Genomic DNA, 22,715 nt, shown 5'->3' with positions numbered 1-22,715 from the left:
ACCTAGGAGCCGACTGGAGGCTGTCCCAGCAGGGAAGGGGGCGGATGGGGTGGGTTTCTCAGCGGAGAGATGGATCCCAGGTAAACCCGCCAGGAAAAACCAGCTGTGGGCTCTTACGGCTTTATTGAGGGACTATTGTCTCCTCCAGATGCCTGATCCTTAACCCTCAAAACACTTTTTAAGCTCAGCGACTTTGGGCCGGCTCCTGGCCTGGGGATCCTGCCAGTTGTTAGCAGTTGTGGCAGGTGATCTGGGAGCTCCTGGTCCCTTGCGGGGCTGGAGGCGAGTGTGCTCTGTTAACAGGCCCTCAGAAGGCTGGGCTCCGGGGTTCTCCGTGGAACCAGGATCCGAGAAAGAGTCAAGGGTTTGGGATGTCCTGGTGGTGTCCAAGTTCAGCTTTGTGGGCGCCAGAAGTTGGGGGCTTTCTAGAGGGCTGGGCCAGGTGGGCGCTGTGGAGAGCTGGGAGCAGGGGCTCTCCGGAGCTATGGGGTCCTCGGCTGCTGCGCTTGGAGGCGAGAGGCATTGGCTTTGGTGACAGGGCTCTGTGAGAGAGGATTTGGGGGACCCTCTGCTGCTTGGCTCTGCAGAAGCTGTTGAAGACTGGGATGGAGAAGTGATTTCCTGGCTGGCCTCTGAGGGCGGCTCGGGAGTGAGGTTCCTTGAGGAGATGGTGGTATCCGAAGGCTGGGGGCTTTGCAGAGACGGCAGGCTGGCAGGCAGGGACTGGGTCTGGGGCTCCGGCATGTCCTCCTCCTCTGGCTGCCATCTTGGTTCTCCTGGTATGTTGGGCTGGGCAGGGGTGGGGAGATGAGCAAGCTGCTGGACTTAAGATAGGGGATAGGCTGGCAGGTTGACTGGGCAAGTGGGGAGGACCAGAGAGGGGGTGGCGGTACTCACCAGGCTGAGGCAGCTGTCCAGGTCCCCTCTGTGGCAGCAGTCTAAGCTCTGGCTGGGCCTCAGGCTACCTGTCCTTGAGGTTCTAGTGCTCAGACTGTCTAGGATCTCGCTCAGCAAATCCAATTCTTCCCCAGACCCCAGGAAGCTGCTGTCCAGACCTTCCTCTCCCCACAGGTCCTGGGCCTCCTCAGGGCTCAGAGGGGGTGTCCTGGGTGAGGATGGGTAGTGTCAGATATCCCAGTGGTTCTGGTGGGTCCGGAACTTGGGGACCATCATCCCCATGAGTCCTTGCCTCCCACTTCTGACATCGCCCCTCCCCCTCCTCTGAGCCTCACCCTTCCCCCAAGGACTCAGAAGGTCTCTCTTCCAGCCGGAGTCTCCTGTTGGGGCGGAGAGGCCGGTTCTGCAAAGGAAAGATTTGGGGGGTGAGGCCTCAGGAGCTACAGAGTCAGGGGGCCACGTGAAGCAGGCGCCAGATATCGGGGTACTCAGGGAGGCGGGTGAGATGTTTAGATGGACACAGGGAGGGAGGGGGACTTGGCACTAATTCCAGGTGTATGCGAGGTGTCTCACCTGTCCAAAGTGCTGGGTGACAGGCAGGCGCTGCTGCAGGCGGTCCGAGCGGCTGGTGAGGGATGGGGTCCTCAGGGAGCCTCCCCTCTGCAGGCCAGGGTCCCCTTCCTAGGGAGAAGGGCGGTAAGCCAGGAGCCTGTTTCCCCACTCCCCTTAGGCCACTGGCCACTGGCCGTTAGCCTCACCTTATACATCAGAAGGCTTTGCACCCCCTTCAAGCTGCTCTTGGCCTATGGAGGAGCCAACAGAGAATTAGACTTGAGGTGATCTGACTGAGCACCTGAGAACTCAGTCTTCTGTCCCATAGGACAGCTGTGTCTTGCCGTCTATTTATATTTGCGCTTCATAAATATATTCACAATTCCCCATGCACTTCCTTAAGGGGCCGACACAAGCTCTTTCCCTTTTGACTAAGACAGGAGTATTCTTAGGGGAAACAATCTCCGAATGTAACGGAGAGTGCGTTTGTGTTCAAAAGCTGAGCGAAGAATAAATTTGAATGGATGATTCGGAACTGCGAAAATGAGCCCTGGGAAACGGGCTTGGGAAAAAAAGCCAGGGGCAGAGACAGCATTTGCTGTGTCTGAGAAGGATACTTGGTTGTCGACTTTAGGAAAAGAAATTATCCTGACGAATCGAGAATGAAGAATGGAAAATAAGAGTGGGAAGAATGGCTAATGGTTTAACTGCTGGTTCAGTTCTGATAAACATGTTTGCACTTTAAATGTGGGGTGAACATGTCCCCTGTCACCCCAGCGGTTGGCCTGTCTAGCCCAGCTCACCGAGCGGTACATGTTTCTGACAGCTGGTTGGGTCTTGGCCTTGACCGAATGCAGGAGGGCACCACCACCTTTCTGGGGAGAAAATAAATGCCAAGGAAGAGGCTTGGGCATCTGGGGTTACCTCAGACCCCACCCCACCCCAGGGCCATGTGACAACAGACAACCCGCTCTCCCTCTCTCAGCCTTGATCTCTTCACCTCTGTAAATGAGCAAAATGATGACCCTTCCTGGGGACTGTTGTGCAATTAAATTAATCCAATATGAACTCTAAACAAGTGTTCAGTGTTAATACCTTTAGGCTTTCTGCCCAGAGCTGGTAGGAGCGAAGGCTGCCTGGAGTGAGGAGAGAGCGTGATCAGGCCAGGCGGGCTCAGGCTGGGGCACTGCTGGCGGGGTGGGGACTCTGGGGCCACGTGCAGGGCTCACCTGAGAAGGCCCCGCTGCAGGTGATCTCCTCCTCAAAGAGATCTGAGAAGCCCTCTCCTGTGTTAAGCTTCTCCAGTCGGCCTTCGATGAACTGGGGGTGGGGGAAAAGGTCAGTCCGACTCAGGGCTGCCACTAACACGTCTGAATGAGAGCACTGGGAGACCTCTCGCTCTCAAGACCATCCCTCCAGGGGCCCGCCCCCAGGACCCAGGAGTCCCGGAGCCTGCCTCAGGAAGCCAAAGGGCCAACCCCTCCCCGCCCCCCAGGTCAGCATCTGTCCTCAGGGACCAGATCCCGCCCCTCACAGGGACCCGGAAGTCGGACACTGCCACTCCTGACCCGCCACCTCTTCTCGGTGATCCTGGAAGAGGTCGACTCCACCTTCAGAGACCCTAGAACCCAGGCCTTCACTAAAGGACCTTGGAGTCCAGCCCACTTCCTTCCAGGAACCCAAGAGCCCGGCCCCAATTCCCGCGCCCCGCCCGCCGTCGCGTATCTAGGACACGGGAGTCCCCGCCCGCCTCCTCCCCACGAAGAGAGTGCACGCTCAGGACCCGCCCCTTCCAAAGGCCAGCGCGGATTCCCGCCCTGGATTCTGGAATTTGGTCCCATATCTCTCCAGGGACCTAGGAGTAAATCTTATCTCTCAGGACCTCAGGTCGGGGCCTCCCACCCTGATGTAGGAGATCCTGCCTGACCAACCCTAGCCCCGCCCCTCGGGCCCCCGCCCCGCCCCCAGGGCTTCGGCTCACCTGTTTGAACAGCTGCAGGTGCACGGCCCGCCGGTGGAAGGCCTGCAGGGGTGCCCCTGGCTTCTGGGCCAAGAAAGCTTCTTCACTGAAGGTCACAGGCTGGCCCTGGAAGAGGGACCCATGTCCTCAGCTCCCCTGGGTCTCCTGGACCCCAGGTGCCTCCCTCACTCTACCAATATACTGATGTAGCAAACGTTGATTGAGTGCCTGCTCTATGCCTGATCTTGTGGGCCGCGGCGCTGACTTCGGGTTTTACTCCAAGGGAGGCGGGAGCCCTGGAGGGCTGTGGGCAGAGGCAGGACGCTACCGTACTCAGGTGCTCACAGGTGACTTCTGGTTGCTCCAGGGAGGACACACTATGGAGGCTGAGGGTGGGGGCCCAGGAGAGGAGAGGAAACTCTTTCCGGACGTGAGCGCGCTGATGATCCCCACGAGCAATAATGGGGACCAGACCAGGGTGGAGGCAGGAGGGAGAGAAATGGGCAGATTCGGGATGTGTCATAAAGGTAGAGCCGACAAGAGCATCAGATGCGCAAATGATAGAACCTTCAATTTTTTATAAAATAGTGAAAAACAGGGTGATGAGAGTTGAAAGTGAGCTGATCAAAGTCCTGGCTTCAACAGTCCTCCACTGTGGGACTTCTCCAAGCCTTCGTTTCCTCACGCGTGAAATGGGATCACAATGGCATCTACCTCATAATGCTGCTGTGAGCATTAAATGAGATGATAGGAATCGTGAAACGTAGCATTCGAGTCCTCACAGGCGCCAGGCGCTAGCCAAGCATGTTGCCTGTGCCCACCCACTGACTCACGCCAGCCCCCCTTTTGGGTGGGTTCGATCTGGATCCCATTTTACAGGTGAGCAAACGGAGGCGCAGAGTGAGTGAGCACTCTCTAAACGCTGGGCGTGGGTATCATCCTGAGGCCCCACGAAGCCTCTGCCTCGGCGTCCCCGCGGCTCACCGGGCTGCAGACGAGCGCGTCGCGGTAGCCTCCAAAGAGCAGCGCCTGGGCTTTGAGGAAGAGACGCGACACCCCTTCCCCGGGGGCCAGCGCCACCTTCCTGAGCCGCAGCCTCAGCAGGGACACCTGGAGGACAAGACAGCCGCGATGAGCCGGTGGCTGTGGGGCCTCGGGCCGGCGGACGCCGCGGGAGGGTGCTAGGGGGCGACACTGACCACATCCGGGGGTAGCGCTTGCATGTCGTCGAAGGGCGTCTCTAAGACATTGGAGTCCACGTTCATCATCACGACGTCTTCTAGGCCTTTCTCCCGCACTCTCTGCGTTGGGGGGCGGGTGGAAGGGGGTGCTGCCGCTCAGAGTCCGAGGATCCCTAGCGGTGGAGGGTATCCGGGCATGCAGAGGGCGATTCCACCAGCCCCGCAGTCCAGCTCCGCTCCCACTCACCTCGGCGAGACTGGAGTGGACTCCGATGAGGTAGGGCATGGGGGCGCTGCAGACCACCGAGGGGGCAGGGTTATGCGGGCGCCACCCTGGAGTCCCCAGAACCCCAGGCCTCTTTTCCCAGGCCCTGCCCCTCCCCATCCCCCGCCTCTCACCAGCAGTAGTCCAGCAGGTGTGGCGGCAGTGTGGGGATCAGCACGTGCTCCCAGCGCATCGGGTACAGGAGGGCGCAGGACGCGTGGACGCACGAGGTCAGCTGGGAACAGGTGGGGGTCCGTGGAGTCAGGGCCTGGAACCCCCGCTTTAAGACCTGTCTCTGGGACGGCGGCTATCCCATCTCCATTTCCCACCCACATGCGTCACCTCGCCACCCACTACCAGGTAAGAGGTGAAAACTCAGACCCCTTAGGGAATCACGTGGAGACCAAGAAAGAATTCGGCAAATTACAGTGCTTGGAGCAGGTGCAGCCGGGACTCAAAACGTCCTAGTGGCCCCCTCCAGGGGGCGGAGCTAATATACAACCCTCCGGGATCCCAATTCTTAAGGCGTAGAGGTACCGCTCAGCCCATGGTTCCACCCCGAAAGAGGCGGGGCTAGTACTGAGTGCGTCCTAGTCCCCCCCTAGGGTGTGGAGCTTCGATTCCGCTCCGCTGACCCCGCCCACAAAGAGGCGGGGACTCCCCTTGATCCCGCCCCTAGGGTGGAGCCAACAGTCGGTCTCCACCCTCCACCCTCCAGCCTCCCTGTCTTCTCATTCAGAGTCGCAGATAGAATTTAGCGCTCCCGAATCTCACCCTCCAGAGGGGCAGGGCCAGTCTCGTTATGGCCCATAGCGGGTTGAGTCTGGACTCTGCTCTCCCAATGAGGAGGGGGCTACAGAGCAGCCCCCTGTAAGTGCCCCCCATAAGGACGGAGCCAGAGTTCAACTCGACCCTGACCTTCGAAAGGGCAGAGCCCTGACTTTGCCCTCGGTGGTCGTCCGAACGGGTCAGAGTAGGAATCCGCCCCCGTCGTCCCGCCCCCAGGGGCGAAGCCAGGCCTCGGCCCCGCCCCGCCCCGGCGGGCCCCGCCTCACGGTGCTCAGCTTGCTTGCTGTGAGCAGGACCCTTCGCTCAGCCAGGAGCGCGGCGAATAGCCCCACGATGTTCTCGTCGGTCACGGCCACCACCAACTCTGTCAGGTTCCTCTGAAGGACGGAGAGGAGCGCTGGACGCGAGGGGCTACAGGGTCTGGCAGCCCCTGTGGGTTTTGAGACCCCTTCGCGCCCCAGGGCCCCCTCCCGGGTGTCCACTCACGTTCTCAGGAATGGATGGCAGGCGGCCAGGGTCGGGGGCCACGAAGCAAGAAAGCTGGTGGGGGGATTGGCGGGGGAACCGATCAGTGAGGGATTGTCCCCACCTGGGGGCCCAACCCTCGAGGGGCTCCAGCCCCGCTCACCGGCCTGCTCTTTCCGGGGGCGGGGGGCGGGATGCTGTGCGCGCTGGAGATCGTAACTCCGCTGCCCTGGGGAAGAGGTGTAGCTGTGTGGTCCTCAGGGCTGGGGCGCAGCCTCCCCATCCACCTGGGGTCCCACCGTCAGTGGTAGGGGACTACTTACCAGCTCCACCGAGGCCTGGGGCCCGGGCAGGGGCTGCTGCTGCAGATTTAGAAGAAGTTCCTCAGCCTCGGGGACCTGGGTGGGATTGGTATGTCTGAGTCAGAGCGCGGGACCGGGATTCTGAAGGCCCCGACTCAGGCTGGATGGCCTGGGAGCGGCCCGGGGGCTCAGGTCAGGCCTGGGAGTTCCGAGCGGGGGTCGGGGTTTGGTGGGGTGGGGGGCTGGGACTCCCTCACGAATGAGAGGGGAGCTGGTCTCACTTGGTCCTGAGCTAGGAGGTCCCCCACTGTGTTCAGCAGCTTGTAGAACACCTCAAACCAGGGGAGGTGGCTGTGGAGAGATGACAGGGTCCGTGAAGCACCCCTAGGTCAAGGCCTTCCCTACCCGGCCACCCCTATTTTCCGCACCTGAGGATGCACAGACAACTGCGAGCACCAGCCCGGAGGCGGCAGAAACCAAATCTACGGGTGCCGGTCAGGTCCGTGAGGGCAAAGGTGAAATGCTGAACCGCGGAGCTGGGGGGCTCCCTGGAGGTGGGAAAGGCTCTCAGAGACCCAGGGGTCACCGGTCCCTGAGCCCCCCTATTCCCCAACAATGTGTACTGTGTCCACCAGTCTGGGGCCCTGGGTGTATAGGTCTCCAGTTGTTAGAGTCTCCGAGGGCCTGAGCCCCTGGGTCCCGGAGCCCCTGGGCGCATGAGTCCCTGATCCCTGGGTCCCTGGGTGTCTGCTCCCTTCTGTACCTTTCCACATCAAAAGGGAAGCAGAATTTAGGCACCATCTGCATAGCTTCCTGGGGATGAAGAGAAGCACACACTGCTCAGCCACTCAGGTCGGGCCCCACCCCCGAGTTCCCGGTCCAAGACACAGAGTTGGGCCCCGCCCCAACCACACAGAGTCTTGGACCGGGAACTCAGGGGTGGGGCCCAACCTGAGTCCCCCCAAGGGGACTGGCCCTGGCCCCAGCGGAGCAAGGAGGCAGCCTGCATACCTGGTCCCTGAAGTCTGGGGGGAACTGCCGCAGGATGGGGGGATCTGCAGGGAGAGCAGGCCGCCAGGTTCAGGCTCCGGGCCCACCCTCCATCCTGCTCCCTCACCGGAGCCCCCCCCCCCAGTGGAGTGCAACTCACCCTCCTGTAAGGAGGCGGGGCAGGCTGCTTCGAAGAACCAATCAAACACAGCAGGGGAACCCCCCCTGTGAAACAGAAAAGGGCTTCGTGGGCCCATGGACTTTCCTGTGTGTGTGTCATGGTGTCTTCGTATGCAATGGTGACGATTGTGTGTGTGTGTGACCGGGAATGTGAAGCAGAGTGAGAGAGCCTGATTGGTGTGTGTATGTGGTGTGTGTGTGTGTGTGCATGACTCGGTGAGCATGCAGGTGCGTGCGTGTTCGTGATTCCATCCTGTGTCAGCCTGAATGCGTGAGGCTGTCCAGTGACTGTGAGTGTGCGTGACCAAGCCAGTGTGAGGGGGAATAAGTCCATGTTTTCTTGCGCAGCTTTGAGTGTGACATGAATGCGTGAGCATCTCTGGTCTGGAGAGCAAGAGGCCTGTGCTGTGTCTCTGTGAGACGTCCTAGGGCCCCAGGGGCCGACCCCAAATCTCTCATCAGGAAGAGGAGGGCGGCAGGTCTTGGTACTTCTGTGAGCCCTGAAATCTCGGCCTCCCTGCCTCATCCTGCCTTCTGCCCACCGTGTAGAGGGAGCTGGGACTTGCACCCTGGGAGACAGCCAGCAAGGCCTGGCGGGCAACGGAGGAAGAGGGTGGGGACGGACCGAGGCGTACCGTCCCTGACCTGGAAACCCCACCACTTAGCCCTCGTGCTGACACGAGTCCCACACGAGCACTCACACACAGGGGCACACACGGTCCTCCCTCCCACCCTGCTGACCCCCATCACCCATCATCACTCATGCCAAGAGGTGAATGCTTAGAGTTACAAACAGTCGCACAGAGCCGGGAGGAGGGGTGGGGAGAGAGAGAGAGAGAGAGAAAGAGGAGGAGGAAGGAGGGAGGGAGGGAGGGGAAGGGAGAGTGGGGAGAGTGGGGAGGGGGGAGAGAGAGAGGACCTGGGTGTGCCTGAGAGCGGAGTCCATATTGTAAGCCACCTGCCTCTCAGTCCCTCCAGAGCCTGCCCCGGGCGCCCTCCCCTTGGCCCCAGCCCAGGCCTGGTCTGGGAATCCTGGTCTGAGGGACAGGTGAGGGGCTGCTCTTACTCAGCTCTGGATCCCATGGTCCCTGCGGGGCTGGCCTGATGGGGCCCCTTTCCCCAGGGGTCCCGGGGGCCCGTGCTTGTGCAGGCCTGGGCCCTGCGCTGGCTCGGCTTCCTGTGTGGCTGAGAGAGGAAGTTTAATGGGTGACGTCCCCGGAGGGAGGCCCCTGCCCCCACCCACTGTGAGAAACCCAGGCATCCTGTCTCCTAGCCCTTCCTTGGGATGGGGGGCAATGGGTGTCTCAGAGGCCAGACGCTCAGTCCCATCCTGTCAGGCGAGGCCCGCCGTACAACTCACGATGTCCCCTCTCTGCGCAGCCTTCCTTCACAGTTTGCCTCCCATGCTTTCTCTCAACTCTTTCCTTCTGTCCGTCTGGCTTGGCCATTCCTTGTAAGACCACCAGAGGGAGCTGGGCCGGAGAGTGGACATGGGGTCACCAGGGAGGCGGAGAGCCAGCAGCAGTCAGGACACACACAGATAGACAGACAGACAACACGCACAGGGCCAGGAAGTGACTGACACAGACAAGCAGGCCCGAACCAGCACAGACAGCAGACACAGAGAGAAACCAAGGCATACACAGCCAGGGACGAACCCAACGAGCACGGAGGGACAGTACCCACAGGGGGCGTCCTCGCCCAGCCAGGCGGTAGAAGCAGAGAGATAACACACAGAGGGCAGCCACGAGCAGATGGACGGACGGACGCACACGCAGAGACCCCAGCCGTCCACGCGACCAAGACAGCAGAGAAACAGATGCGGACGAAAGACAGAAACTCATGGAGCGCAGGCCTAGCCAGAGCGGTGATAAAGGGATAGACAAGGTTCGGGCCCAGCCGGACACAGTCGCGTGCGTGGAGAGAGGTACACCTGGACACAGGTGCATCCGCAGACTGCATTCCGCAGACTCGGCGTGAGGCGCATGCCCAGACGCCACGTGGAGGCGCAAGGATCCGTAGACATGCTTGCAGGCCTGAATCGAGCTTTTGATGCGTTCTGCCTATTATTATCGGAGGGAGGCCAGGCAAATGGTGAAGAGAATGATTTTGGTTTTAGGCCTGCGTTCAAGACCCGATTCAGTTCTTTAACGTCTGCCTGGGTGACCTTGGGTATGTTATTTGATCTCTCGGTATTAGTTACTATTGCTGTACATCAAATGGCCCTAAGTTAGTGGCTTACAAGTACACCCATTCGTGATTGACAGTTTCCGTGGGGGCCAAGACTCTGGGCACAGCTTAGCGGGTTCTCTCCTGCAGGGCATCTCAGCGACAGGAAGGTATAAGTGTCGGGCTGTGGCCACATCTGAAGGCTTGACAGGAAGGATCCGCTTTTAAGCTCATTATATGACGCTGGTAGGGTTCAAGTCATTGTAAATTGTTGGACCGAGGGTCTCAGTTCCTCGCTGGCTGTTGGCCAGAGGCTGCCCTCGGTTCTTTGCCGTGTAAACATCCCCCCTTTTGCCGCTTACTTTACCAACTCGAGCAAGGCGAGAAAGCAGTAGAGTTCATCCAGACAGAAGCCACGGCCTTTTATAATCCAGTCCCAGAAGTGACGTCCCATCACCTTGCCATACCTTGTTGGTTAGAAGCCATCGGCAGGTCTAGCCCACACTCGAGGGGAGGAGATCACGTGAGAGCATGCACGGGAGAAATGGAGATCATCGGGGTTATCTTAGAGGCCACCCCCACATCATCTGTGTCTTTGTTTTCTCACTTTAAGAGGAGGAAAACACAATGCTTACCTCCTGGTGTGGTGTGAAGTCATTCATTCGCTTGCTCATTCGTTCATTCGACAACAAATTCTGAGGGTCTGTGTTGCATCAAGGTGCCGTAGGCATGTGGTGACCATGGCAGATGAGTGAGATTCCTGCCCTCATGAAGTTCACATTCCAGTGGGGAGGAAAGGGGACAAAATGAAAGAAAAAAGGGTACGGATAGACGAGTGATAGAGAGCTGCTGGGTGCTGACGTAGACGAGCCAGGGAATGCTGCTTAGAGGAGGCATCACTTGGACCTGTAGATGAGAAGGGCTCAGCCAACCACACATCTGGGGAAAAGAAGTAGCAGAAAATAGCACGTGCAAAAGCCCTGAGGTTGAACCGAGCTTGATATGACCGAGCACATAAAGAAGGCCGCTATAATGCCAGCTTAAGTTTCACTTTCGGAACTGAGTGAGGAGAGGGTGAGGGGTTGTAGTCAGCGGTGGGTGGAGGCCAAGGTGAGAGTTTGGGTTTCAATATGAGTGAGATGGGAGTCATGGGACATTTTCGAGCCGGGGAGGGAGAGGCTCTTATTTGCATATAAAGGCTTCTCTCTGGCTTCCTTGGAGGGAGAACACACTGCAGGGGACAGAGGGAGCAGAAGGGAGCTCAAGGAAGTGATTGGGGAGGTTGTCTGGGTAAACAGTAACGGTGGCTTAGACCACAGTACAGACGAGTGAAGGGAGGAGGTCAGATTTGGGATACATTGTAGAGACAGAGACAAGCGGACCCCGCGAAAGCTAGGAGGAGTGTGCTGGGTGCAGGCAACAACGAATGAAAAGCTGACTCCTGGACTGGGGTGTGAGTAACGGGGTGGTACCTCTTACTGAGGAAAGGGATATTTTAGGGGCAGGATCTGGAGTTCTTTTGCGGCCACATTAGATTCGAGGTGACAGACAGCGAAGTTCACTGCCCTGTCCATTGTCTTCCTGCTCCCCTGCCCAGCACTGGGCTGGGCCTGCTCAGATGAGGGCCGCTGCTGCGGGCTGGGTACCCGGGTTGCCTTCCTCACACTCCTCTTTCCCGAGTCGGCTGGGGGCCCAGCCTGGGTCTGATGGTCCAGCATAGAGTGTGGTGGGGACAGCCGACTGGCTCCCAGCCTTCCTCCCCCCGTCCCTCCTCCCCTCTCTCCTGGTTTACCTGCCTTTGTACTGCAGAAGCTCTGAAAAAACGACACTTCCAAGACCTCTTTGCAGCTCTGGCTCTGGATGTGGAATTGATTCTACCGATTAGAAATGCTTGGGAGGGATTTGGAAGGTAGAGAATACAGAAGAAGTGACCCCCCACCCCCCACCACCGTGTGTGTGTGTGTGTGTGTTTGTTTGTCCTGTTAGGTATTTATTTTAATTAATTTTATTTTATATTCATTTTAGTTAACTTTTGTTCAGCGCTCCAATGGACCCATCTCCAGCTTTGCGGGTGTTGGGAGGTGTTCTTGAACTTAACGGTTCTGACGGCAGCCTGCTGACTCTCCGCTTTCCTCACTGAGCAGAGGGAGCTCCTTGGTGGATCGGCTCTGTGCCGTTCCAACCTATGCCATGGCCACTCAAAATGTGGTCTCATAGGCAGCATCATCGGCATCACCCAAGAACTTGTTAAAAATGCAAAGGCTTGGGCCTCACCTTCACCCACCTGCTGAATCAGAAACGAGGATGGGGCCCAGGAAGCTAGCAAAAGTGTGCCAGCAAAGTGTTCCTGGAGATTCTTTTGAACACTGGAATTTTATAAGCACTGGACTACGGCCTACTCTCTCAACCCCTCCGACCTCGTTGTAAGTCCTTGTATTAAATCGCTTTCTGCTTAACGTGCCTAGAATGGTCCCCACACTGAACTCTGGCTGACGAAGTGGAATCAGAGTTCTAGACTTAAACTGGAAACGCTCCTGAGGGCTTTGGACCCTGTGTCAGGCTTCGAACCGCAGCTCACTGCTTCATGGTCATGGGACCAAATTGCAGTTTCCGAAGATGGCCGCAGTGATGGCTCCCATTCCCCACACTCTTCTGGTATCTTGTCTCTCTACCCTCCGGAGGTGGAGTCTGTATCCCACCCACTTGAACCTGGACAGGCCTATGCGACAGCATCCATTAGGTCAGAGAATGCCAAGTTACTCCTGAAGGTAGGTCATAAAAATGCAAAGCATTTTTCTTGCTCTCCTGGGGTGTTGCTTTGGGGAACTTGGCCACCATGCCCTGAGGAAGGCTAATCAGCCTGTGGAGAGGTACTGATGCCCTCTCGCCTGCCCCTTTGAACCCCCAGCTGATGGTTGGCATCAACTTGGAAGCCACGCAAGCGAGCCACTTTGAAAGTAGACCCCTCAGCCTCCAGCTGAGATTTTCCAGATGGAGCCATGGGGAGTGGAGATGAGCTGACCTGCCAAGCCCTGCCCAAATGACAGACCTGGGAACAAAATAAATAACAGGTGTTATAAGCCCCTAAACTTTTTTGGGATTGTTTGTTACACAGCAAAAGCTAACCGATACACCTTGTCTCTCTAAACCTTGGTTGGAGAGAAGATAAAAGCCCTGATCTTACAGGGTTGGTGTGAGGGTTACCTGTGATGAGGTGTGTGCCAGGACGTCGTTCCATCCATGCGAGTGACTGTTATTCCGGCAGGACCGTCCCTCGGATGCTAGCCCCAGGCCGCCATCTCCCCAGCACCCTTCCCTAGAGATCCCGCTCTCTGCTCTCCACGCTTGCGAGACGCCCCACAGAGAACGGCGGCAGTTCCACCACCGAGCGCCCACTTTGTGCCATGCACCGTGCCCACAGATCTCCTCGGACCCTCACAAACACCCCTGGGGCGGGAGTGTGAGGTTCATGGGGGGAAATACAGAGTCCCCTTTTACGGGTGAGCAAATCACGGACCTGAAGGGACAGGTGGTGTGCCCAGCACCACACAGTGTCCTAGCTTGGTCCGTCTGACTCAAAAAATCCTGCCCCACGTCTCACACCCCCGGATTGGATGTCCCTTCAGCGCCCACCTCCATCCTGTAGGGAGGAGCCCTTGCTTGTTGGCCCTCTCACGCGGAGATGAAAAATGTACTTGGCAGACACATGGCAAGACAATTAATTTATTTATCGAGGGCGAGGCAGAGGGGAGGAGGATGGGGAGGGGCGGGGGGCACAGCTCCTCCTGGCCACATGCTCCAAGGCTTCCTTTTCTCCCTGCGCCAGCCAGCCCTGGAGAGCCAAGGTCATTTGGAACTGAGAGGAGTGAGTTCAGGGACGAAGCAGGGGACTTACAGGAGCCAGAGAGAAGGCAGAGTCAGAGGGCAGCTGGCTTCATGGGGTTAAAGGTGAGGCAAGGTTGGAGGCTCAGGGAGGCTCAGGGGGAGGGATCAAAAGTAAACTTATCAGTCTAGGGGTGCATTGGGTTCTTGAGGAAGGTCAAAGGTGAAGGAGAGGTCGGGATGAAGGTGGGCTTGTGGGGTTGGAGGTAAAGCAAGGTGTTGAAGCTGGCAGAGCTCAAGGGGGTTGACGACAAAGTGGGGCTCGAGGGTCAAAGGTTGACTGAGGCTAGGGTCAGAGGGCCAGGAGTGAGTCAGGCTTGGAGGTGGCCTGGGGTTCTCCCGGGGGAACAAGGGGGCTCTAAGAGGTCAAAGGTCAGCAGTCTTGCAGGGGTGGCGGGGCGGGGAGGGTTAGGGAGGTGGGCTGGGACGTGGCGCGGACCCCGAGGCGCTAGGCCACCTCCTCCTCCGCCTCCTCCTCGAACTCGCCCTCCTCGGCCGTGGCGTCCTGGTACTGCTGGTACTCGGACACCAGGTCGTTCATGTTGCTCTCGGCCTCGGTGAACTCCATCTCGTCCATGCCCTCGCCCGTGTACCAGTGCAGGAAGGCCTTGCGCCGGAACATGGCCGTGAACTGCTCGGAGATGCGCTTGAACAGCTCCTGGATGGCCGTGCTGTTGCCGATGAAGGTGGCGGCCATCTTCAGGCCGCGCGGCGGGATGTCGCACACGGCCGTCTTCACGTTGTTGGGGATCCACTCCACGAAGTAGCTGCTGTTCTTGCTCTGCACGCTCAGCATCTGCTCGTCCACCTCCTTCATGGACATGCGGCCGCGGAACACGGCGGCCACGGTCAGGTAGCGGCCGTGGCGCGGGTCGCACGCGGCCATCATGTTCTTGGCGTCGAACATCTGCTGCGTGAGCTCGGGCACCGTCAGGGCGCGGTACTGCTGGCTGCCGCGGCTGGTGAGGGGCGCGAAGCCCGGCATGAAGAAGTGCAGGCGCGGGAAGGGCACCATGTTCACCGCCAGCTTGCGCAGGTCGGCGTTGAGCTGGCCTGGGAAGCGCAGGCAGGTGGTCACGCCGCTCATGGTGGCCGACACCAGGTGGTTGAGGTCGCCGTAGGTGGGCGTGGTCAGCTTGAGCGTGCGGAAGCAGATGTCGTAGAGCGCCTCGTTGTCGATGCAGTACGTCTCGTCCGTGTTCTCCACCAGCTGGTGCACCGACAGCGTCGCGTTGTACGGCTCCACCACCGTGTCCGACACCTTGGGCGACGGCACCACGCTGAAGGTGTTCATGATGCGGTCGGGGAACTCCTCCCGGATCTTGCTGATGAGCAGCGTGCCCATGCCCGAGCCCGTGCCGCCGCCCAGCGAGTGCGTGAGCTGGAAGCCCTGCAGGCAGTCGCAGCTCTCCGCCTCCTTCCGGACCACGTCGAGGACCGCGTCCACCAGCTCCGCGCCCTCCGTGTAGTGGCCCTTGGCCCAGTTGTTGCCGGCTCCAGACTGGCCTGAAGGCGGAGGGGAAGAGGACACGTGGGCCGTTATGGGGAGAGCCCCCCCCATCCTAGTAGCTGAATAATCCTAATAATAACACAATCGTGATATGTAATTTGCGTCATTTTGACTTCGTCATTATCGGTAGCCGTTCTCTTGGCTCCCATCCTTGACCCCGCCCCCTGCTGGTGGTCCCGCCGTGCACACCTTTCCTCCCTTTAATGTCTGCTCGGCCCCACCCCTGCTCACCGTCTAGGCTGCAGGTATTAGTAATAATGATGAACACAAAATTCTCTCGTTTACCTTCCCCTCTGTGCTAGGCATTGTTCTGCATTCTGTCCCCATATTCACGGCGTTAAGCCTCTCAGTCCTGTGAAGCGGATCTTTTTATAACCCTCGACTTAAAGACGAGGAGACGGGAACAGAGAGACCGAGGCACCCAGAGTCCCCCAGCCGACTGGAGCAGTGCCCATTCTCATCCCACCTCTCTCCGCCAGGACGTCAGTGCCAGGGGCAGAAGGCTTTGTCTGTTTCGTTCTTGGCTGTATCCCCGGGGATACAGTAGGGTCCAGCGTGTGCAGTAAGTGCTCAATAAGTATTTGTTCAATGCATGAAATGGCAGAACTGGGACTTGCACACAAAGCAGTCTGGCTTTGGTCCATACTGTTAAATTAAAATGGCACCTCCTCCAGGAAGCCTTCCCTACCCACTCTCACCCCTCCGCATCAGACGGGTCTCCCATCATGGTGCTGACTGCCCTGCCAGCCTCCCCTACCAGGCTGTGGGGCCCCGTGGTCACCGTTGCGTCTCTGACAATAGGTGAAAAAATTTCGCCAAGCATTTGAAATGGAGAGGAGGGAGGGGGCTTCTCTGTCTGTGCTTTCTGCCTGGGACCCACCGAACACGAAGTTGTCAGGCCGGAAGATCTGGCCGAAGGGGCCGGAGCGGACCGAGTCCATGGTGCCCGGTTCCAGGTCCACCAGCACGGCTCTGGGGACGTAATTTCCTCCTGCGGGGAAGCAGATGGAGGGCAGATGGAGGGAGCACCAGGAACCAGCGGGCTGTTCCCTCCCAGGCCCTCCCTGCCCCCACCCCGGCAGGTGCCCCGGGGCCCTACCTGTGGCCTCATTGTAGTACACGTTGATTCTCTCCAGCTGCAGGTCACTATCCCCGTGGTACGTGCCCGTGGGGTCGATGCCGTGCTCATCACTGATCACCTCCCAGAACTAGGTGGGGGGCGGGGGACATAGGCAAGAACCGAGGCGGGTGAGGGGGCGGCAGAGGCCCAGGCCTGCCCCGGCCTCCCTCTTCTGGGCTCAGGACCCCCAACAACATCCCTGGCTGCCACCTGTCCCCCTGCAAGGTGCACGGGGTACCTAGAGGCATGGCGGGAGGCAGGGAATGAAATGGCAGGAAGGGAGCGGTGCGGGCGGGGCGAAGCGGAGTCACCCCCGCACCCGAGCGGGCTGGTGTCAGGGCGGCCGCTGCAGCCACGGGGAGGGGCTGGGTCTCTTTGTGCGTGTGCAGGGGACAGTGGGCCAGCTGTGAAGCCAGCTGTGGCCAGCAGACAGAAGGCTGGGCCCCACCCCCATCAGCCTCTTTGTTCCCAGCCCGGCCCTGCCCCCGCCCCCGCCCCCGCGCCGCCTCCCCCACCGTCCCTGGGGTGCTGGCCTCCTGGGGTCCCCGTCCTCCAAAAGACCCAGAGTGGGGGGGGCCAGCGGAGTTCGAGCGCCCCGCGCTGCCCCTCCCGGCCGCCTCCCGAGGCGGGTCCCCCGCGCACCTTGGCCCCTATCTGGTTGCCGCACTGGCCGGCCTGCAGGTGCACGATCTCGCGCATGGCGGTGGCGCTGCTGGTGGACGCGGCGGGGGCGTCGTTGATGCTGGAGCTGCGGTGGCGGGGCCGGAGGTGGACCCGGTGGTGACGGCGGCAGCGACGAAGCAAGGACCCTGCGCCCCCGGGGCGCCTCTATATGAGCGGGCGGGGCCCGCGTCACCGCCGGTCACCGGCCAGCTCCGCCTCCTGTCCCGCCTCGGGACGCAGAGGGCGGGGGTGCAGGGAGCTCCCTCCCCAGAGGCCGGGGCACCTCACGCACCACGCGGCAGGGCTCGCCAGGGCCGCGCGCGCCCCCACCCCGGGCCGGGCCGAGAGGCCCTCAGGTGCTTCCGGCGCCGTCTCCCCCCACCCCCTCCCGCCCCTAGCCAGGCCTGGCGACCGGGTGAGCAGAGATTGGGCGGGGGAAGGGAGAGGCCGGGTAAACAAGCGGCGGGGAGACCCTGCAGCCCCCCATTCCGCCCCGCGCGTGGGCGGCCCCGCCTCGGCGTCTCTGTCCGCAGGCTCCGTCCCCATTCCATTTATGGACCATCCTCCAGAACCCTTGTGTTCCTGGGAGGGCTCCTAGTGGGGGTCCAGCTGGGGGCTCCGGAGTTGCGATCTTGTTTTTTTTTTTGGGGAGGGGGGGGGCGTGGACTCCTGGAGGACTTGTCCTGAAGCTTCGCAGTCAGTAAAACCACGATTCCCTTCTCGCGTTTCACCAGCCATGCCTGTGGAGGCTGCAGGAGATTTGGGGGTCCCTGGGCTCCCCCTGGACACCTTTGTTGGGCTTTGGGTTGTCAAAGGTGGGGTCACCCCCAGCCTTGCCTGGATGGAACCCTGAGCTTTAAGATTTCTGCTGGACCTCATGGGCATAGTGAGCCCCCTGGGGCTGGTTTGCTTCCCCAGATCGGCTTCTCTGCTCCAGTGTTATAATATGTTACAAGCCATCACCCCACCTGCGCATTTCTTATTAGCCCCATGACCCTCTGTGGGCAGCTTTGCCTCCCTGGCGGAACTGCTCCGTCTGCAAGAAGGGGCAGTCAGGAACGTCCACCCTCCCGTCCAGGGGGAAGGGTCTGGGGAGATGGCCTCGTTCATGAGACAGCCCCAGTTTCCCCTCCCGCCGAGGAAACAATAAATTGTAGCTATTAGTATTACAATTATTATCTCGGCCGCTCAAGACTTCCTGTGCTGCCCGTCTTGGGGTCACTGTCTGCTGGCAGCCTCCAGGTCTGCCACCCCAGGAGCCTCCTCCTCACCCCCCAGAGCTTCCGGCTCTTGTAGGGTGGCAGTGGGGTCAGTCAGGTCAGCTGTATGGCAGGGACCTCACATTCACCGGTGGCCTCTAGTTTTGACCAGTGGTTCTCAACCTAGGGCAGTCCTGCCCTGCAGGGGACGTTTGGCAATATCTGGATGGGGGTTGTGTGTGTGCTGCTGGCATCTAGCGGGCGGATGGTGACAAAAACATTGTACAGTGCAGGGTGCAGTCCCTCCCCTCCATCCCCAAGGTCTGATCTGGCCCCAAATGTCAATAATGCTGAGCGCTGAGAAACCCTGCGTTAATTATTGGGGGGAAAAAAATTGAGTTCAACCCGTAGCTCACACGGGACTCCCAAGGAAAATCGTGGTGGGTCAGACGGTTCAAACTCCCGGTGTTTGGGAGTCACCTCCCCTTTCTGTTCCCACTCAGGCCGCGTATCTCAATGAGCAGGACCAGGACCTCAGCAGGCAGGTGGGTATGGGACGCGGAGCCCCCGTGGCCAAGAGTTATCGGCCCCAGATGCCAATGTCAGTAGCGCCGAGGTAGAGAAAGCCCGATGTAGACTTTTGAGGCCATCACCCAAGCGAATGTTGTCAGGACTGTGACCCCCAAGACGCAGGGCCTGGAGCTCGGTGGGAAGTCTACCAGTCCATGTAGACATACGTCAGAAGCTCATGAACGCTTGTTGGCTGTTCTTTTTAATACACCAAGAGACATAGAAACAAAAAATGAGGGGTTCCTGCTGGGCGAGGCTGATTTGTGTCTCAGCCCTCCTGAAAACGGGGTTTACTCTGTCACCCCACCCTGGCAGGGCTGATTTGGGGGTGCGGCCTGAGCCCCAGAGAGGTGGCGCTTCCTGCAGTAGGCTGCCTGGGAAGGCACCACGACTTGGAGAGTTCAGGCCCTGCAGTGGGTGCCTCGACCTTTCTCTGCACCAGGGCACCCGTGGGCTCCCCGATGGCCTGGGGGGTGGGATCCAGAGGGAGGGCGAGGGGGAAGAGAATGGAGAGCAGGAGGCGGGCAGCCTCCAGCACCTGGGGCGGCTGGGGCCTGCCATCGCTGCAGAGGTAAAGGACCAGAGATATAGAAAGCCCGTGGGGATGACGTGGGCAGGGGTCGGGTATGGACACCAACCACCCTGCACCCCCTGGCTGCCCCCTCCTCAGTCTGGTGTCATCCCAGGAGGTGCAGAGTGCCGGAGGTACCCGTGGCTTCCAGGAAAGCACCCAGAAAGCCATGAAGGCTCTCTGCAGGAGTCTGAAGACCACGTCGCAGGGGTGGTTCCAAGAAGAGTCCAAGATCTGGATGCAGCCAGTGGAGAGCGGGATGGGGGGGCTGTCAGGGATGGGTTTCCATCCCCGGGCGCGGGCGGCGTCTGTGCCCTCCCCCAGAGGCGGACACCCATCCACCTGGGGCTGTGCTTTTGCGGGGCCCCTGCCTGTCCGCCCCTGGACGGCCATGGCGTGGGGCAGGACATCCACCTTGCCAGTTTTGTAGGGAAACGGATTTCGGCATCCGAAGAGGGTATTGGCTGTAGCCCCCAAAGCCATCATTGTAAGACAGTTTCATGCTATTAATTACACACTAGCGTTGGGAGAAACGTTAGGGGTGGAACGATTTCCCAGGCAGGCGAGACCCCGCGGGCAGGCGCCCACGTGGCCCGGACCCCCACCTCTTGCCGGCGGCGCCAGATCTCCTATCGAGCCAGGTCAGCCTTAGCGGGGAGCCTTCAAAAAGGAGGGGTTGGGCTCCCGATTTTGAAATGGAAAACAGAAAAAAAAAAAAAAAGTTTTAAATACTGGGTTAAATTTACCTCCTTGATATCAGCAGGAAGAATGAGAACGTGGCCGTTGTGTGTTTCAGGGAGAAATCAGGCATCGGCATTTGGGGAGCATTGCAGGGGAGGGGATTCACAGTGAGCCAGAACATTCTGCTCACGAAATCGACAGTCCTTTCTTTATGAGGTCCACAAAACCACGGAAAGCCTGCTTCCTACTTGTGTGTGACCTGTCTGCCAGGGGCCACGCTGCCAGCCCACCTGAGCCCCTCTGGGCCCTGCTGATATACACCTCAGCCCCCAGGCCACCCCCGGGGACGGAGAGGGTTGGTTTTGCTGATTATTAAAGATAACAGTCACATTTAGGTCGTATCCTATTCTAAGCGCTTTGAGTGTGTCAGCTTGTTTATGTTTTAACCCGGCGGTCCCCAACCTTTTCGGCACCAGGGACCGGTGCTCCTATGAGAGTCTAACGGTGATGCTGGTGCTGGGGGAGCGGCTGCGAATATAGATGAAGCTTTGCTTGCCCGCCCGGTGCTCACCTCCTGCTGTGCGGCCCGGTTCCTAACAGGCCAGAGACAGTACCGGTCCACAGCCCGGGGTTTGGGGACCTCTGTTTTAACTCATGGAATCCCAACCCTAGGAGGCAGATGCTGTTTGTGCGCCCATTTTACAGGTGAGGAAGTGGAGGCCTGCGGAGATGGGGCGGCTCACCCAGTGTCACGCGCAGGCGCACAGGCGAGGCTGGGATAGGGCCCTCGCACTGCGGAAAGAGCCTGCGCCTTAATCTCACCAGAAGCTGTAGTTACTCTGTTACTTTGTCTTTAAAGAAACAAGGCTGCCCGTCCAATGGGCGTCTGTCAGAAAGAATACTAGTGCTGGGGTGCTGGTGTAAGAGCAGTTGCGTGACTGTCCCCGGCTCTGTGGCCTGAGCCTCTGCCTGTATCTTTGTCTACCACAGTGCCCAGGTACTCCGGGGTGGCTCCGATGTGTGTGACGATCCAATTCCGGCACCAGAGTCTACGCTCTCTTTGTCCCCGGGGCCTGTGGGTCATCCGGCTCCTTACTGCTCAGACTTTAGACCTCATCGGGTCGGATTTCTCTTCCCCCTGCGGGGGGCAGAACCCGGCCCCAGGCACAGACCCCGCCTGGCACGGGCCCTCTCCAGCTGCAGGGCACAGGAGCCAGAGGGTTCTGGAAGTTGCCGTTTTGGGACAAACACTGAATGAGCCTTAAGAAGAGACAGGCCCTCCCCATTCTTCCCCTCCCGACTCCAAGGGCACACACACGCGAGCTCTGTGGGAGCCGTGCCTGGCACCGCTGGCGCCAAGCGCAGGGCGGGGGAACGGGGCACAAAGGGGCATTCTCCCATCTTGCTGGGTGTGCGGGCGCACCTCCCGCCAGCACTCACCATCGGACGCGACATGGCACGCCTCCCGAAAGAGGGCGTGCTCAGGACAGCACAGCGAGGTTTCCCGGGAGACGGGCAGGGGGCCGGCTGACTGACGTGGCTGCGGCTGGGCTGGGGAGGGGGCCTTCCCTGATCCCCTCCCACCTGCCCGCTCCCTTGGCGTGAGGGCGTCCTCAGCGCGTCCTGTGCAGGTGCAGTTGGTGACGCAGCTGATCTCACGGTTGAAGGGAGCCAGGTCAGGCAAGCACATGGCCTGGAAGCAGGGCCTCAGGTGACCGTGGTCACCTTGGTGATGCCGGTCAGGCAGCAGCTGGCCATGCCACCAAACACGAAGGCCCCCAGTTGCTTGTAGACCATGGCCACATAGGTGGTGCTCATGAAGGCCGGTGAGCCCAGCCGTGGGGGCTGGACACGGTCACCTCTCGCGGGCTGATCTGCAGGGGGGGGTGGGGGTGGGGGGGTGGGGGGTGGGCAGGGACCGCTCCTGTGGGCGGGGGTGGGGATAGGAGTAGGAAACTCCCAGCCCTTTTTCTCAGATGGGTTGCATTTCCCGCTTCATAGACAAAAGTGAGTGTAGTTTCCCACTACACCATGCAAAAGGGTGGGGCCTCTCACTTCATCACACACACACACACACACACACACACGCGCGCGCGTGCGCGCTGTCCTACCACTAATGGTGCCTGAAATGGCAGGATTTCCTATGTTACCAAGGCAAGGGGCATGCATGCCGTTTCACCAAGAAAAGAGCATCCCTCTATTTTATGTCAGACACATGACGGGGTCTCATACCCGAAAGGGCTGGGACTTCCTGCTGTGCCGGGGAAAGGGGCGAGATGGCACCTATTTTATGTCAGGCACGGGCAGGATTTCTCGTCCCATATCTGAAAGGGGCGAGACTTCTCTTTTCACCAGAAAAAGAGGGGCAGGACGTCCCTTCTGTGTCTGCAAGGTGGATATTTCCCAACTCCCCAAAAGGGGCGGCACTGCTTCCTGCTTTATGCAAATGAGGGATGGGACTTCCCCTTTCGCTAGGGGAAAGGGGACGTACTTCCTTTCGTTACCTTTTCCTCAAGGCCAGGGTTTTTCTCTATGTTGTCAAGCAGCGAGCGTCAGGTGACTGGCTCCGTAGCTGACTGAGCTGGGAGATACCGGTACGGATGCTGTGTTTGAGCAGGGTTCGGGGCCGGCCACCTGCCGCTGCCAGCCTGAAGTCAGGAAGGGCGCGGGGGCCTGTCTCCAGCAGTTAGGCCCCACCTGCTCTAAGAAACGACCTCCTGGGCTCCCAGTCCTCTCTTGTCCCTGTCATTGTGCCGCCCACTGAAGTCT

The 22,715-nt window shown here is 59.6% G+C and overlaps 2 protein-coding genes and 1 long non-coding RNA gene across 4 annotated transcripts; 1 reads left to right on the top strand and 2 right to left on the bottom strand.

The window, feature by feature from the left end:
* Positions 1-106: 106 nt before the first annotated feature.
* On the bottom strand, positions 107-8,778 carry DENND1C (DENN domain containing 1C). Of its 2 annotated transcripts, XM_036234026.1 has the most exons (23): positions 8,648-8,778; positions 7,562-7,626; positions 7,423-7,466; positions 7,175-7,224; positions 6,840-6,959; positions 6,693-6,762; positions 6,433-6,507; positions 6,273-6,338; positions 6,131-6,184; positions 5,911-6,021; positions 4,990-5,090; positions 4,838-4,883; positions 4,609-4,710; positions 4,394-4,519; positions 3,431-3,535; positions 2,679-2,769; positions 2,545-2,585; positions 2,253-2,324; positions 1,656-1,700; positions 1,471-1,578; positions 1,233-1,300; positions 898-1,105; positions 107-789 (listed from the first exon to the last, which is right to left on the bottom strand). In XM_036234026.1, exons 1-23 carry the CDS (start codon positions 8,662-8,664, stop codon positions 160-162), a joined length of 2,415 nt encoding a protein of 804 aa, XP_036089919.1. In that variant the 5' UTR covers positions 8,665-8,778; the 3' UTR covers positions 107-159. The 2 variants fall into 2 exon arrangements, with proteins under 2 accessions (XP_036089919.1, XP_036089918.1); XM_036234025.1 differs by lacking the exon at positions 6,273-6,338 and having other exon boundaries at positions 8,648-8,766.
* A 2,100-nt stretch (positions 8,779-10,878) lies between these two features.
* Positions 10,879-13,370, top strand: LOC107511190. The gene is made up of 3 exons (XR_001597024.2): positions 10,879-11,203; positions 11,776-12,518; positions 12,659-13,370. It is a non-coding gene; the product is annotated as an uncharacterized LOC107511190 (long non-coding RNA).
* An 89-nt stretch (positions 13,371-13,459) lies between these two features.
* Positions 13,460-17,124, bottom strand: TUBB4A (tubulin beta 4A class IVa). Its single transcript, XM_016145307.2, has 4 exons — positions 16,905-17,124; positions 16,242-16,350; positions 16,023-16,133; positions 13,460-15,138 (listed from the first exon to the last, which is right to left on the bottom strand). The coding sequence occupies exons 1-4, from the start codon at positions 16,959-16,961 to the stop codon at positions 14,081-14,083; spliced, it is 1,335 nt and encodes a 444-aa protein (XP_016000793.1). The 5' UTR covers positions 16,962-17,124; the 3' UTR covers positions 13,460-14,080.
* Between the last annotated feature and the right edge of the window lie 5,591 nt (positions 17,125-22,715).

The sequence above is a fragment of the Rousettus aegyptiacus genome, unplaced genomic scaffold, assembly GCF_014176215.1.
Source record: "Rousettus aegyptiacus isolate mRouAeg1 unplaced genomic scaffold, mRouAeg1.p scaffold_m13_p_16, whole genome shotgun sequence".
Taxonomy (NCBI): domain Eukaryota; kingdom Metazoa; phylum Chordata; class Mammalia; order Chiroptera; family Pteropodidae; genus Rousettus; species Rousettus aegyptiacus.
The sequence above is the reverse complement of the archived record's forward strand: the minus strand, read 5'-3'. Positions and strand labels throughout refer to the sequence as shown.